General features: G+C 42.3%; 1 protein-coding gene across 1 annotated transcript in view; it reads left to right on the forward strand.

Annotated features, from left to right (window-relative positions):
* The window catches only part of LOC143637869 (dynein axonemal heavy chain 9-like), a 187,811-nt gene that overhangs the window by 130,364 nt on the left and 43,099 nt on the right, over positions 1-14,348 (forward strand). Inside the window, exons 13-15 of the mRNA XM_077105175.1 lie at positions 67-228; positions 438-671; positions 12,333-12,593. Of these exons, the coding sequence (XP_076961290.1) occupies positions 67-228; positions 438-671; positions 12,333-12,593 (657 nt within the window). The remainder of the gene's footprint in view (positions 1-66; positions 229-437; positions 672-12,332; positions 12,594-14,348) is intronic.

Consider the following 14,348-nt stretch of genomic DNA (forward strand, 5'->3'; position numbering starts at 1 on the left):
TCATGTCTCCTTCTCTGTGTTTCTCTGGTACCTTTCTTTGCTCTCTCCATCCTTCTGACTTCTCAGGTGACTCTCTGTTTCTCCCCCGTGGGGAACAAGCTGAGGGTCCGCAGCAGGAAGTTCCCAGCCATTGTGAACTGCACGGCCATCGACTGGTTCCATGAGTGGCCTCAGCAAGCCCTGGAGTCTGTCAGCCTCCGCTTCTTGCAGGACACGGAGACCATTGAGGTGAGAGGGGGAAAGGAGACACTCCTCCATGTCCTCCTCACCTCAGGGCACAGAGGATTTCGCATCCAGAGGTCAGGGTTAAAGTTCAAGCTCAGCTAGAATGAAACTGGGACACAATTTTCCCATGTGGTGAAGGAAGATCTGGGGTGGGCTGTCACCTTCGAGCTTCATGGCAAAATGATCTCCTTATTCCTGCTGTGTGATTTTAGCCCACAGTCAAGCAATCAATCAGCAAGTTCATGGCCTTCGTCCACGCGAGTGTCAACCAAACCTCCAAGTCTTATCTGAGCAATGAGCAGCGTTACAACTACACAACTCCCAAATCCTTCCTGGAGTTCATCAGACTCTACCAGAGCTTGTTGTGCAGGAACGGAAAGGAGCTAAAGTCTAAAATGGAACGACTCGAGAATGGGCTTCTGAAGCTTCATAGCACCTCTGCCCAGGTGAGTCATGCCCTTCTCTCCTGCCTGCAGAGGACTTAGAGGAATAGAAATGGCCCCAAACCAGCACAATGGAGGGACTGCAATCAAGATATGGAAAACATTTATGATTTTCCAGGAATCTGCGGCAGAAACAGTGCCAAATGTTAAGGCTGACCTCCCCCAACAGAGACACATGTCCTTACTTTCATATCAGGTCTGCCCCCCTCTGAAGCTGGCATCCCCTGAGCCACCTCTTCTCTTTTCCCTCTTTGCAATCTTCTTTTCCTCCACTTTCCTTTTCTCTCCAATTCACTTTCCTCCTGCCTTAGTCTGTCTTGTGTTCTATAGCAAGATACCTGAGGCAGTGTGTTTTATAAAGATAAGAGGTTTATTTGGCTAACAATTCTGAATATTCAAGTTCATGGCACCAGCATCTTACAGTGGTTGGTGGGAGCATATATAGAAGAGGTGTGTGGTGCCTACAGAAGAGGAGATCAGGACTGATGCCAGGTACCCTCATGACAACTCATTCTCATGTGAATTGATCCAGTCCCATGAAATCAAACTTACTCCTGAAAGATGGCATTAACCCTTTCATGGGGGTGGAGTCCCTGTCACCTAGTTGCCTTCTACCAGGCCTCACCTCTTAATGATTCCATCACCACACCAGGGACATGGCTTCCAGAACATGAACCTTTGAAAGAAAATCCACACACAAACCGTAGCACCTTCCATCCTTAGAAGGAAAGGAAATGAATGGTGGAGAAAGCAGTTTCAGGGCCATAAGAGTTTTGATTCTTTTCTTCCTGTGTTATCTGTCAAAGAGCCGTTGGGACCCACTTCTTAACTTCTGCCTCATTTCAGGCATTTCTTCTGATGCTTCCAAGTTGCTGGCCACCCTAAGAAGGCCCTGTCCTCCGGCCCTTGTTAGATTTTTCTACTTAACTCTTAAAAATGGAACAGGTCTATTTCAACCTACTCTTCTGCCCTTGAGAATCGGGGATCGCTCTGGCACCAGCTCTGCCCCTGCCTTGGCTCCCTGAGGATCACTGCTCAATTGATGGCCCCTTTCTCTTCTCTGCTTACCAGTAGCAGAGACGACCCTCGTTCAGGTGATGAAATCGTGATCAACTTAGTTCCTAGAGGTCACATGTTCCTGTGGATGTCTAAGCCTTTTCTTTTTTTTTTTGGTCTCAGAATTTTGCCTTTGGGGGCTGAGGTTGTAGCTCAACGGTAGAGCACTTGCCTAGCACGTGTAAGGCACTGAGTTTGATTCTCGGCAAATAAATAAATATATAAATGTCTGTTGACAATTAAAAATATTTTTTTTAAAAATATGATTTTGTCTTTGGAATTCCTCTTTTGACTTGCCTCTCCTCTCCACTTCAGTTTCTTTATTTTGTTCCACATTTTTTTGTGCATTATAGTTATATGCACTGATGAGATTTGTTGCTACATATTTGTACATGCGCACAATAACAATATAACCATATAATGTGTCCAGTTCACTTCCCAGTACTTCCAACCACCCCCCCCTTGGTCCTTTTCTTCTACTGATTTTTCTTTGATTTTTTTTTAAGAGATCCACCCCCATCTTTCTTTCCTTTCTCCTTGCTAGCTTCCACAGATGAGAGGAAAACATGCAACCCTTGACCTTCTGAGTTTGGCTTATTTTACTTGACATAATGGTCTCGAGTTCCATCCATTTCTCTGAAAAATGACATCATTTTATTTTTCTTTATGGTTGAATAAAACTCTATTGTGTGTATATATAGTACATTTTTCTTTTTCCATTCATCTGTTGATGGACACCTAGGGTGGTTCCATAGTTTGGCTGTTGTGAATTGTACTGCTATAAACATGGGTGTGCGGGTATCTCTATAGGATAATGACTTTAATTCTTCAGGGGAAACACCGAGGAGTGGTACGGCTAGGTCATGTGGTGGTTCCAGGCCTAGCCTTTTGAGAAGCCTCCATACCGATCTTCATCTACTTCAGCTTCTTGATTCAGAAACATAATCTGTCTAAAGGATCTGAGTTCATTTGGCAGGGTGAAGTTGGCCCTTGTGATCCCCACACCGTCTGGGACTGAGGAAAGCCCTCTTCTGTCATCTGACTTTGTCCATCTGGTCTGGTCTCTCCTCTCGGAGCACTGGCTTGCTGAATGATTTCCCTGATCCCTTTATCCATTATGTTCTTGCTCATTATTTCTATCCCTTTGGCCTTTTTCTTTGTGTTCTAGGGCAGCTTTTCAAGTTTATCTTACAACAATACTGATTTAACGGTCTGTGATGCTACTCTGCTTCCTGTACTTTGCAATGAAGACTTTTATCATTTCATTGCATTTTTAATTTCCTAACAGCTCTTCCACATCTCATCCTTTCTGCTTTTCGGTAAAAAGCAAATGGTATACCCTATTGCCTTTTAATTTCTCTTTTCCTGAAACTCTTTCACCAAACCATTCTACGGATGACGCCAAACGGTTTCCACCGTATTGTTTTCTAGGTCTGATAATGGACCATTTTCAAAGTGGTGTCGATTTTCCATCTTCTAGATGTTATTGCTTTCTTTCTCTGTTCTGTAGTGTTGTACAGATAATTTTTTTTTCTTTATTTACCTTCAGGCAAGGTGAGATCATTTCAAATTCAATGTCCAACAGCAAATGACATATGCAAATGACCCTACGATACTACTCCCTTTCCACTTGTGTCATGACCACAAAAGCAATTTACCGGATTGTTCATCTTTGCTACGGAAAGGCAGCATTTTTTTTTTTTTTAGAGAGAGAGAGAGAGAGGTAGAGAGAGAATTTTAATATTTATTTTTTAGTTATTGGCGGGCACAACATCTTTGTTTGTATGTGGTGCTGAGGATCGAACCCAGGCCGCACGCATGCCAGGCGAGCGCGCTACCGCTTGAGCCACATCCCCAGCCCCAGAAAGGCAGCATCTTGTCCATCAGTCACCTTCTGTTCCTCTCAGTCTCTGAATTTATGGAACACAATTCTAGAATGTAGTACTATCAGATTCTTTCAACATCTCCCACCTCTTCCCCTTCCTTTGTTTCCTCATTCCTTCAAAGCTCCTAGAACATTCTACATTTCTACCAGCCATTCCCTGCTCTACTTCCTGCCCATTTATCCTCTAGGAATTGCTGGTTGGTTGTGTAAAGAATGGCGGCCAGGGAGCAAGGGACAGGAGACACTCTGACCCTCTCTAGAGCAGTAATCTATTTTGTGCAGATGCAGGGTCCTTGAGCAGACAATGATGAAGGCACACAGGTCTGTGTTCCTGTTTTAGGTGACCTCTATTTAATAAGAAGAAGACTGGTGATATTGTTAGGTGAATCCAGCTCTATTATCCCATGTCCTGGCATTAAGTTCAGTATCAGACACCACAAAGGCCATCTTTTCCGTCTGTATTTTCCACTTTAATGAATGATACTTCTGGCTACCCAGTTACCTAGGCCAGAAACCTGGGAATTATCCCAGACTCTGTCACTTAAACATTTAAGAATGAACGAGTCTTAGCCAGGCACAGTGACACACACCTGTAATCCCTGCAGCTCAGGAGGCTGACACAAGTTCAAAACCAGCTGTCAGCTTATGCAACTTAGTGAGGCCTTAAGTAACCTAGTGAGACCCTATCTCAAAATAAAGAATAAAAATGGCTGTGACTCAGTGGTAAAGCATCCTGTGTTCAAACCCCAGTATCAAAAAATCAAAAAAGAAATCAAAAAGTCCTATGTGTTTCTAAAGATCTCTGAAATATGCCCATCCTTCTGTATCCCTATTTTCAATGTCTTCATTTAGACACTTATTAACAGGATTATTTCAAAAGGCCGAACACTCAGTCTCTCCCTGACTCCAAACCTGCCTTACCCACGACTTGTGGCATCCTCCACGCAGGACAAAATCCTTGGGATCATCCTTGATGCTTCTTATTGCTCTTTTCTCTTGTATGCACACTTAAACCATAAGAAGTTTGGGGGCTGTAACTTCAAAGTACACCCCCAAATCTCTGCACCCACCCCCTCACTGTCGGAGCCACTGGCCCTATTTTACCTGGGTAGCTATAACACCCTTCAAACTCATAGATCTGCTCCTACTTTGGTCCCTCTATAGTCTATCGTCAAGTTGAGCAGGCAGAGTTGATTAATTTAACACATAAATGAGACCATGTCATGCGTTTATGTAAAACCTAATGCTAACTCCCACTCCTCCAGGGGACCGAGCTCCTCTCTAGCTGTGACTCTACCTGTGACTCTCAGACCTCATCTCCTATCACCCCGTACCTGTGACCTCTGTCTCTATCAGACTTTCCCTTTGCTCTCTGCTCAGACACTAGGCCTTAGCACTGGCCTTATCCCTCTCCCTGGACATCTCCCTCTAACATCACCAAGGCTCAGTTCTTTGCCCAATGCCACCTCTTCAATGAGTCCTATCCCGATGACCTCATTTTAAATCACAGCCCTTCCCTTAGTTCCCTTGCTATAGCACACACCCCCATCTAACATAATCTATCATGGACTCCATGAGTTGCATTTATTGTTTGTTATCTGTCTCCATCCTTTGGCTCTAGGGTCTGTAATGACAAGATCCTTGTCTGTTCTGTTCACCCATATATCCCAGTGCCTAAGAGTGCCCGCACAGAGGGAGCACTCATTTTACATTTGTTGAACAAATGAATGAGCAATGCTGTTGATCAGTGCTACCTTTACATATTGTTCCATCCTTTCCCTCCTCCACACTGGACTCTGGAGTTCATAGGTGCTCTTTGCGACTCCCCCAAAACTCCTTTCCTTGTGCCTTCACCTTGTCACCTCATCCCTGCCAAGACCTAAACCATTTGCTACCCACCCACCCCCCATCTGTTTCTAATCTCCAAGCCATTATGAATTTCCTTCTCTGAGGTTTCTTCCTTGACTTCTCTTTCTTCTGCATATATCATACTATGCTGTTATCAGTTCTTCAAAGAAAAACAGCAGGATCCATTTATGTTCTATCTCAGAGACCAGCACATAGCAGGTGTTCTGTTAAGTTAGTAGCTAAATAGGTAGGTCATAGGATGATGGCTGGATAAACAAATTAGCAAATGTGCAGCCCTCAAATCGCCTACAAGTGCAGAGTGGGGGTGGAAGGTGGTTTGGGGCAGTAATGTACTCATGGAATAGATTCCATAAATGCCTATTGATGGTTATAATGATGATTCTTCTAGTTAAAAATGGCATTTGGGGTTCCTAACTCTGGAGTAAACTATTCATCTGTAACTGTTTCTATGGTAGAAAGAGACTAATGTGTACTATCATAACTAACATAAGGATAATGACTTGAATCATATTGTCATTAGACTCCTGTTGCCTGACTATGACAGTTCCAATACTTATAACCTAGTGGGAGCAGGCTAAATGGCTCAGGATATAATTTTATTTAGCCATCTTGGTTGTAGCCAAAGTAGTAATGTTTGTGATCCGAGTGACAAAAATCAACCATTTGTGATAATCTAAAGCTTATTATCTTTAGCCTTACAGTTCATACTTAGAGTTGATCACAAATGTAGCTTCAAATCCAGCATAACTGAATTTGACTTAGTTCTGCGTCATCTTGATTATTGAAGAGCAGAAATCTTGCGTTTCAGTATGAGTAGTCATTTCAGGAGCTGTGGCTTGGGTATGTTTGGGGGTTTCCCAAGGGCTCATATGTAGAGGCTTTGTCTTCATCCTGGTGGTGCTGAGGTAGTGGAAACTTTAGAGGTGGGGGTCTAATACAAGGTAATTAGGTCCTGGGGTCACTAGCCCTGGAAAGGATGAATGGTCTTGCAGAGTTACTTAGCTTCAGAAAGAGTGAATTGTTATAAAGTGAAGCCATTGCATATATTTAGCCTCTTCTACACACAGCCACTTTGCTTTCCACTTTTCTGCCATCTTGTGATGAAGCTAGGGCACCCTCATCACCAGAACATTGATGCATACTGTTTGGACCCTTCAGCCACCAGAATTCGTGAGCCAAATAAACCTCTTTGTTTTATAAGTTATCCAGCATCAAGTATCTTCTTACGCTATTGGAATAGGTTAAAAACTTAGTTCTTGGAGGGCAGTCAGTTCACAGTTCAAACTCTACCTCAAAGTGTTTTCCTGTCAAGGATCTTTGTACCTTCTCCTCTCTGTGGTAGTGTGAGGTTTCAAGAAGCAACTGATAAACATCATGGTGTGATTCACCAGATTTCACTGGCTCTCATGAAGGTAGGCTGGCCCTGGAGGGTCCTTAGGTATCATCTTCTTCTGTCTTTGCATCAACTTTAACTTCAGGCTTCATGGTTGGTGCAAATTGTGGTCTGTTTCCTGGCATGTTCAGAGCCCTCAACCTGACTTGGGTGCCTTTGTCCCTCCCTGGCACTGTCCAGAAACCACTGGGATCATCATTTCTATATAAAATTCAGGCATATTCATGAGGAAGAGGAGACTGTTGGTTGAAGAAATGTTCACAAAAGGCCTAAAGGCTATTGCCAATTCCCTGCATATAGGATTTAACTCACACGTCTGTCAATCTGAATGCTTTTTCTTAAATTCAATTTTTTTTGATTGACACATGATATTTGTACATATTTATGCGGTATAATATAGTGTTGTGATCCATGTAAATTAAATTCAGCTTATCTTGGGGTTCTCAAATAATCTCATGCCACCAAATTTACCTGAAGTTAGTGATTTATTAATTCATGATGTTTTTGTCTGGATTTTTTTTTGGGGGGGGTGCAAGTGAAAGAATTCAAAATTCATTTAGCAAGAAAGAAAAATACAAAAATGAAAGGAAGAAAGGAAAGATAGGAAAGAACAGGAGCAGAGGGAAAGAAGAAAGAGAAAACCTTAAGAACACATGAAATAGTTATCAGGACTCTTGATGACAACAAAATTTACCTTAAGTTGGTCTAGACCAAACAATTCACTTCATTGTTGACCTGCTTAAATAAAAGCAGGTAACTTCTTTTAAACTACTAAAAAGTCAAATACAGAGGTTAATTTGGACAGAGCTGAAACTAGTTTGTTGTAACATGTCCTGTTCAACATGGTTCCTCCATTCATGACAATGGGAATCAGTCCTCCCCAGCAATCATAAGGCCTTGGGAAGGGCACGTTTTTCAAAATGAAAATTCAACTATATTGCCAGAATAGGATGCAAAGTTTTTATCAGATCCATCAACGTAGCAGAGATGGAAAGAAAAAAAACACATGTACCCAAGAGAAACTTCCTTGAAATCCCAATTCATATCAGGAAGTGTTGAGTGACTACAGAGACACAGAATAAGCAGAAGAATTCTCTAGACTGCCAATCCACAGGGCACTATTCATTGCTGCTAATCACCCTGCTTCCTCTTCTTTGGCAAATGGTGATATTTTCCCTCCCTCCCCAAACATCCAGAGGAGCCAGCAGGATTTTCCACCCTGGGCAATGTGGGTAGTCATGTGTGCCTTTGACACCCCCTGCTCAGCTCCTCTGATTTCTCCTCACATCATTACCAAGGTGGCTGGAGTTCTGGGGGGAAAGTTCCCGAGCAGCTTGGTCTCTCTGTCATTATTGGTCCTTGAAGAAGGGGCCACCCGCACCCCCCATGTTGTCACCCGTCTTTGCCAAAATTCCCCCATTTTCCACTCATGTTCCCAATTCATGGGGGCCAACAGGACTGAGGGAAAGGGTCTCTCCTATGATCAGGGCACTGTCCCTCTTAATCTTCCCATCCAGGTTTGGGGGTGTCTAAATAAGGTGGAAATCCAAAGTGTGACTCAGGTGTTTTGAATAAAGAAGGAAAAGGAGTCAAAAAAGACTTAAAGTAATCTGTTCCAATTCCCTATTCTATTGCAAAAGAATCATAAAACTAATCTGAGTTCTGCCTTCTCTGATTTTCAGGGGAGTGGCCTAATTCTGACTGGCAGGACCCTCATGTTGCCCCATGTCATAGCTGAAGGGCTATTAAGCTCCCATTCACAGTGCAGGGGATTATTTACCTTGGGGCTGAGGTCACAAGCCATATCTGCAATCAACAAAACAAAACAACAATAACCAAAAAAAAAAAAAAAAAACCACTTCAATTTTCTCAAATCTCCCAAGATTTAAAAAGGAACAAAAAGTTACTGGTGTGTTTGCTGACTGGAGTGATTATGCAACTCAATCATTTTGATTTACAATTGCATCTTTGTCCTTGTAGAAATAACTCTCTGCAGCTGAACAACGGGAGATGGAAACAGATTAACCTTCCAACATGTGAATATAAGAGGAGTTCTAGGGTGCAAGCCTCTATTTGAGGTTAACACAAAGTCTCCGGTTTCCATGAATACACAAAATTAAAGAGCATTCTTTTTTTTTCCCCTTTCCTTTTCTTTCCTTTTGATCTGCCATGAAAAGGGAATTATCAGTGGTGTCTAAGCCTCAGTTTTATATTCGCCCTGATTATTTTGCATCATAAAGCCTTTGAATCTGTTTGACGTATTCCAGGAGCTCTGAATCTTTGGTAGTTGTGTGCAATAGGCCGCAGGAAAAAAATAAAGGCAAGAGGTCATTCTGGAATGGAAAGTTTATGAGCCATATTGCAAATACAAATAGCTTTTCGACTTTCAAGAAATAAACAGGTCTGTGTCTTCCCTGTGCATCTGAAAAAGGCCGTTACACTCCATCAGTGATTCTCAAACCTACATGGACATCAGAATCAACCGCAGGGCCTGTAAAACACAGATTGCCTTGCCTCACCTCCAGAATTTCTGGCTCAGTAGGTCTGGAATAGGGCCTCGGGGTTTGCATGACTAATAAATTCCTATGTAAAGCTGATGCTAGTCCAGGAAGCAACATTATGAAAACCACTGCACTGCTGATTTTGAGTGTAAACAGAAGACCATTCCTCTCTTCCCAGCTCATGAGATAAATAGATGGTTTGCCAGCACTGATGTTCCCATCACTTCATCATATGCCTCCAAATGACATTTGACTTCAGAAGTTGGATAGGGGAATCGAGTGGCCTGGACCACCGGAATTCTTGCTATCACATTATTTTAACCTGGTCATCTATTTCTATTGAGGATTGTGGAAATCAATGAAGACCAACCAGGAGAAGTATCCAAGCTATTTAGGGAGAGCTTGCTACAGGCCAGGAAATCTGCCACCATCACTGGTATTTAGCAGAGAGCCAAAACCAGGCAGAGAAGTGGAAGAGCTTGATGATGAGGAAGGAGAAGGATGTCCAGTGCACCCTGAGAGCAGGCCAGGGAAGGGACAGGTGGGTTCACTAGAAGTAGGCATCCTATATAACTGGTCAGGGAGATGTGTTGGGGTTTTTGTTGTTGTTGTTGTTGTTGTTTTGTTTTGATTGGCCCTACATTGGAATAAGAGACAAAAATGAAGGAAGTTGGAGCCAGGCACAGTGGTGCACACCTGTAATCCCAGTGGCTCGGGAGGCTGAGGCAGGAGGATCTTCAGTTCAAAGCCAGCTTCAACAACAGCGAGGCGCTAAGCAACTCAGTGAGACCCTGTCTCTAAATAAAATACAAAATAGGGATGGAGATGTGGCTCAGTGGGCGAGTGCCCCTGAGTTCAAAAAAAGAAAAAAAAATGAAGGCAGTCATCCATTATTAATCAAGTCCTAGCCATTTGAGGCTGATTGTTCTAGGGTTATTGTAAGTCTTCCTGAAGGTTGTGGGTCAGAGTTCTGTTTTTTATATACAGTCTTGCCATTGTTCATCTGTATATTTAGTCTCTCAGACAACACCATAGACATCCTCCTTTTTGTATATCCTAGGAAAATCCCACATTGGTTAGTTTTTTATGTAATTTTTTTAATTTATGTATGACAACAGAATGTATTACAATTCTTATTACACATATAGAGCACAATTTTTCATATCTCTTGTTGTATACATAGTAAGTATATTCATACCAGTTCGTGTCTTTATACATATACTTTGGATAATAATGATCATCACATTCCACCATCATTAATTACCCATGCCCCCTTCCTTCCCCTCCCACCCCTCTGAACTCTCTAGAGTTCATCTATTCCTCCCATGCTCCCCCCCCCTCCCTACCCCACTATGAACAGCCTCCTTATATCAGAGAAAACATTCAGCATTTGGTTTTTTGGGATTGACTAACTTCACTTAGCATTATCTTTTCTAACTCCATCCATTTACCTGCAAATGCCATGATTTTATTCTCTTTTATTGCTGGGTAATATTCCATTGTGTATATATGCCACATTTTTTAATCCATTCATCTATTGAAGGGCATCTAGGTTGGTTCCACAGTTTAGCTGTTGTGAATTATACTGCTATAAACATTGATGTGGCTGTGTCCCTGTAGTATGCTTTTTTAAGTCCTTTGGATATAGTCCGAGGAGAGGGATAGCTGGGTCAAATGGTGGTTCCATTCCCAATTTTCCAAGAAATCTCCATACTGCTTTCCATATTGGCTGCACCAATTTGCAGTCCCACTAGCAATGTATTAGTGTACCTTTTCCCCCCACATCCTCGCCAACACTTATTGTTGTTTGTATGCATAATAGCTGCCATTCTGACTGGAGTGAGATAAAATCTTAGAGTGGTTTTAATTTACATTTCTATAATTGCTAGTGATGATGAACATTTTTTCATGTATTTGTTGATGACTGTACCTCATCTTCTGAGAAGAGTCTCTTTCAGGTTCTTGGCCCATTTATTGATTGGGTTATTTGTTTTTTTGGTGTTTAGCTTTTTGAGTTCTTTATATACCCTAGAGATTAGTGTTCTATCTGATGTGTGATGGTAAAGATTTGCTCCCAGGATATAGGTTCTCTGTTCACCTCACAGATTGTTTCTTTTGCTGAGAAGAAGATTTTTTAGTTTGAGTCTATCCCATTTATTGATTCTTGATTTTAATTCTTGTGCCACAGTTGTCTTATTAAGGAAGTTGGGGCCTAATCCCACATGATGGAGATTAGGGCCTACTTTTTCTTCTATTAGATGCAGGGTCTCTGGTTGTATTCCTAAGAAGTCCTTGATCCATTTTGAGGTAAGTTTTGTGCATGGTGGGAGATAGGGGTTTAATCTCATTTTGTTGCATATGGATTTCCAGTTTTCCCAGCATCATTTGTTGAAGAGGCTATCTTTTCTCCAATGCGTGTCCTTGGCACCTTTGTCTAGTATAATTGTAGTTATGTGGGTTAGTCTCTGTGTCCTCTATTCTGTACCATTGGTCTACCAGTCTGTTTTGGTGCCAATACCAACACATTGGCCAGTTTTAATTAAACAACTGATATTTATTAAGGACTTTCTATGTGCAAAATTCATTTGGGGATATAGCTCAGTTGGTAGAGTGCTTGCTTTGCAAGCACAAGGCCTTGGGTTCAATCTCCAGCACCATAGAAAAAATAATTTGTTGTTGTTTGGTGCATGAAATTTTAAAAGACATACCAATATCAGTGAGAAGAAGCCTAAAACATTGAGATATCAAGGAGAAGTATCAGAGTGCCTGTTGTTTAGAATATTCCATCAAAGGGGAGAGAGAGTCCAGTTCCTTTCCTAGATCAGAGAGCTGGGTTTCACCGGGGTACATAGCTTTGCACCTTTGTTTGCATCAGGAGTTGGCTCTCTGTTCTGCAGAGATGGGTCTTCAGGGTCATGCCTGCCTTACTCCTGCTAAGCCTCTTTACTTCTCTGATGCAGGTGGATGATCTGAAAGCCAAGCTGGCCACCCAGGAAGTGGAGCTAAAGCAGAAGAACGAAGATGCAGACAAATTGATTCAGGTGGTCGGCGTGGAAACTGATAAAGTGAGCAAAGAGAAAGCCATCGCAGATGAGGAGGAGCAGAAGGTGGCCCTCATCATGCTAGAGGTGAAGCAGAAGCAGAAGGACTGTGAGGAAGATCTGGCTAAAGCAGAGCCGGCACTCACGGCCGCCCAGGCCGCCCTCAACACCCTCAACAAGGTAGGAAGACTGCCTGCCACACCTGACCACCTCCAGGGGTGGGCCAAAGACCACCTGGTGTCCTGGTGTTCTCAAGACACATAAGGGCAGAGTTGGGAGGGTTCGGGTGACCCCAGATGCCATTGCTTTATTCACTAAGTAAACAAATACTCATTTAACTGACTCTTGTGTCAGGGTCCAAGAGCTACCACAGAAATCCCATAGATGTTCATCATAGAACCAACCAGAGCATGAAAGAGCACTTCACAGATGAGGAAACCAAGGCTCAGCAAGGTCACTCACTTTCCCACAGTCACAGGTGTCAATATTAGAGTCAGGACTTGAACTGACATCTTCAGAATCCAATCCCTAGATCTTCCAGTGTGGCAACCCAGGGTCCTTTTGACCTTTGAGTACCACACAGGGCACAAGAGCTTTCTAAGGCTCCTTCATAAATGTTTAAGATATAAGTCTGAAATAAGATACAACGTCCCCTCTGTCTAATCGAAAGCACCTCTATTCTTCCCTACCCCACCCCGTGTTGTGAATTAGCATCCTCATATCAGAAAAAAACATGAGGCCTTTGGTTCTCTTGGGATTGGCTTATTTCTCCTAGCATGATATTTTCCGGCTCCATCCATTTACCAGCAAATGCATTGTATATGTATAACACATTGTTTTTTATCCATTCATCTGTTGAAGGACACCTAGTTTGGTTCCATAGTTTAGCTATTGTGAGTTGAGCTTCTATAAACACTGATGTGGCTACATCACTGTAGTATGCTGATTTTAAGTGCTTTGGGTATAAACTGAGGTGTGAGATAGCTGGGTCAAATGGTGGTTCCATTCCAAGTTTTCTGAGGAATCTCCATGCCACTTTCCAGAGTGGTTGCACCAATTGGCAGTCCCACCAGCAATATATGAGTGTACCTTTTTCCTTCCATCCTTTTCAGCCCTTTTTACTTTGTGTTTTGAGACAGGATCTCACAAAGTTGTTTAGGGCCTTGCTAAGTTGCTGAGGCTGGCCTCAAACTCCACCTCCCTCAGCCTCCCAAGTTGTTGGGATTTAGGCACATGGCACCATGCCCTGCAAGTCATTGAAGTTCTTGATCCCTATGACACAGAAAAGAAAGAGGAATGAATGTGCTGTTTATCTCACACTCCTATACAATCTATTAACAAATTTGACCAATTTCAAAGTATATCCAGAATTTGAATGCTTTATATCATCTCTACCGCTGCCACTTGGTCCTAGCCACCATCAATCATCTCTTCCTTGGGCTGTTAACAGCTTCTTCATAAGTCTGTGTCCAGTGCTGTCTTTGCCCATTAGAGCAGTCTGAGTAATCTTTTCAATTATTATTTGTCTTTATTGTATATTGACAAATTATAATTGCCCATATTTATGGGGTATGAAGTGATGTTATGATTTTTTAATTCAATGTGGGATGATGGAATCAAGCTAGTTAGCGTATCCATCACCTCAAATACTTAACACTTTTTATGAGAGGATTTGAAATTTATTCCTTTAGTGGTATCAAAATACATGGTACTTAATTATTAAATATATTCACCACACTGTGCAGTAGACCTCAAAAAACTCAGATGTATTCCCCCTGTCGAGAGTTTGACACATCACATTTTCTTTAAGCATTCATCCAGTGATAGACACTTGGGTCCTGAGGTTGATTCCATATCTTATCTGGTGTAACAAGTGCTGCCACAAACCCCAGGAGTGTGGATACCTCTTTGCAGACTGGTTTGAAGTCCTAGAGT

Source organism: Callospermophilus lateralis, chromosome 14, assembly GCF_048772815.1.
Source record: "Callospermophilus lateralis isolate mCalLat2 chromosome 14, mCalLat2.hap1, whole genome shotgun sequence".
NCBI classification, from domain to species: Eukaryota; Metazoa; Chordata; class Mammalia; order Rodentia; family Sciuridae; genus Callospermophilus; species Callospermophilus lateralis.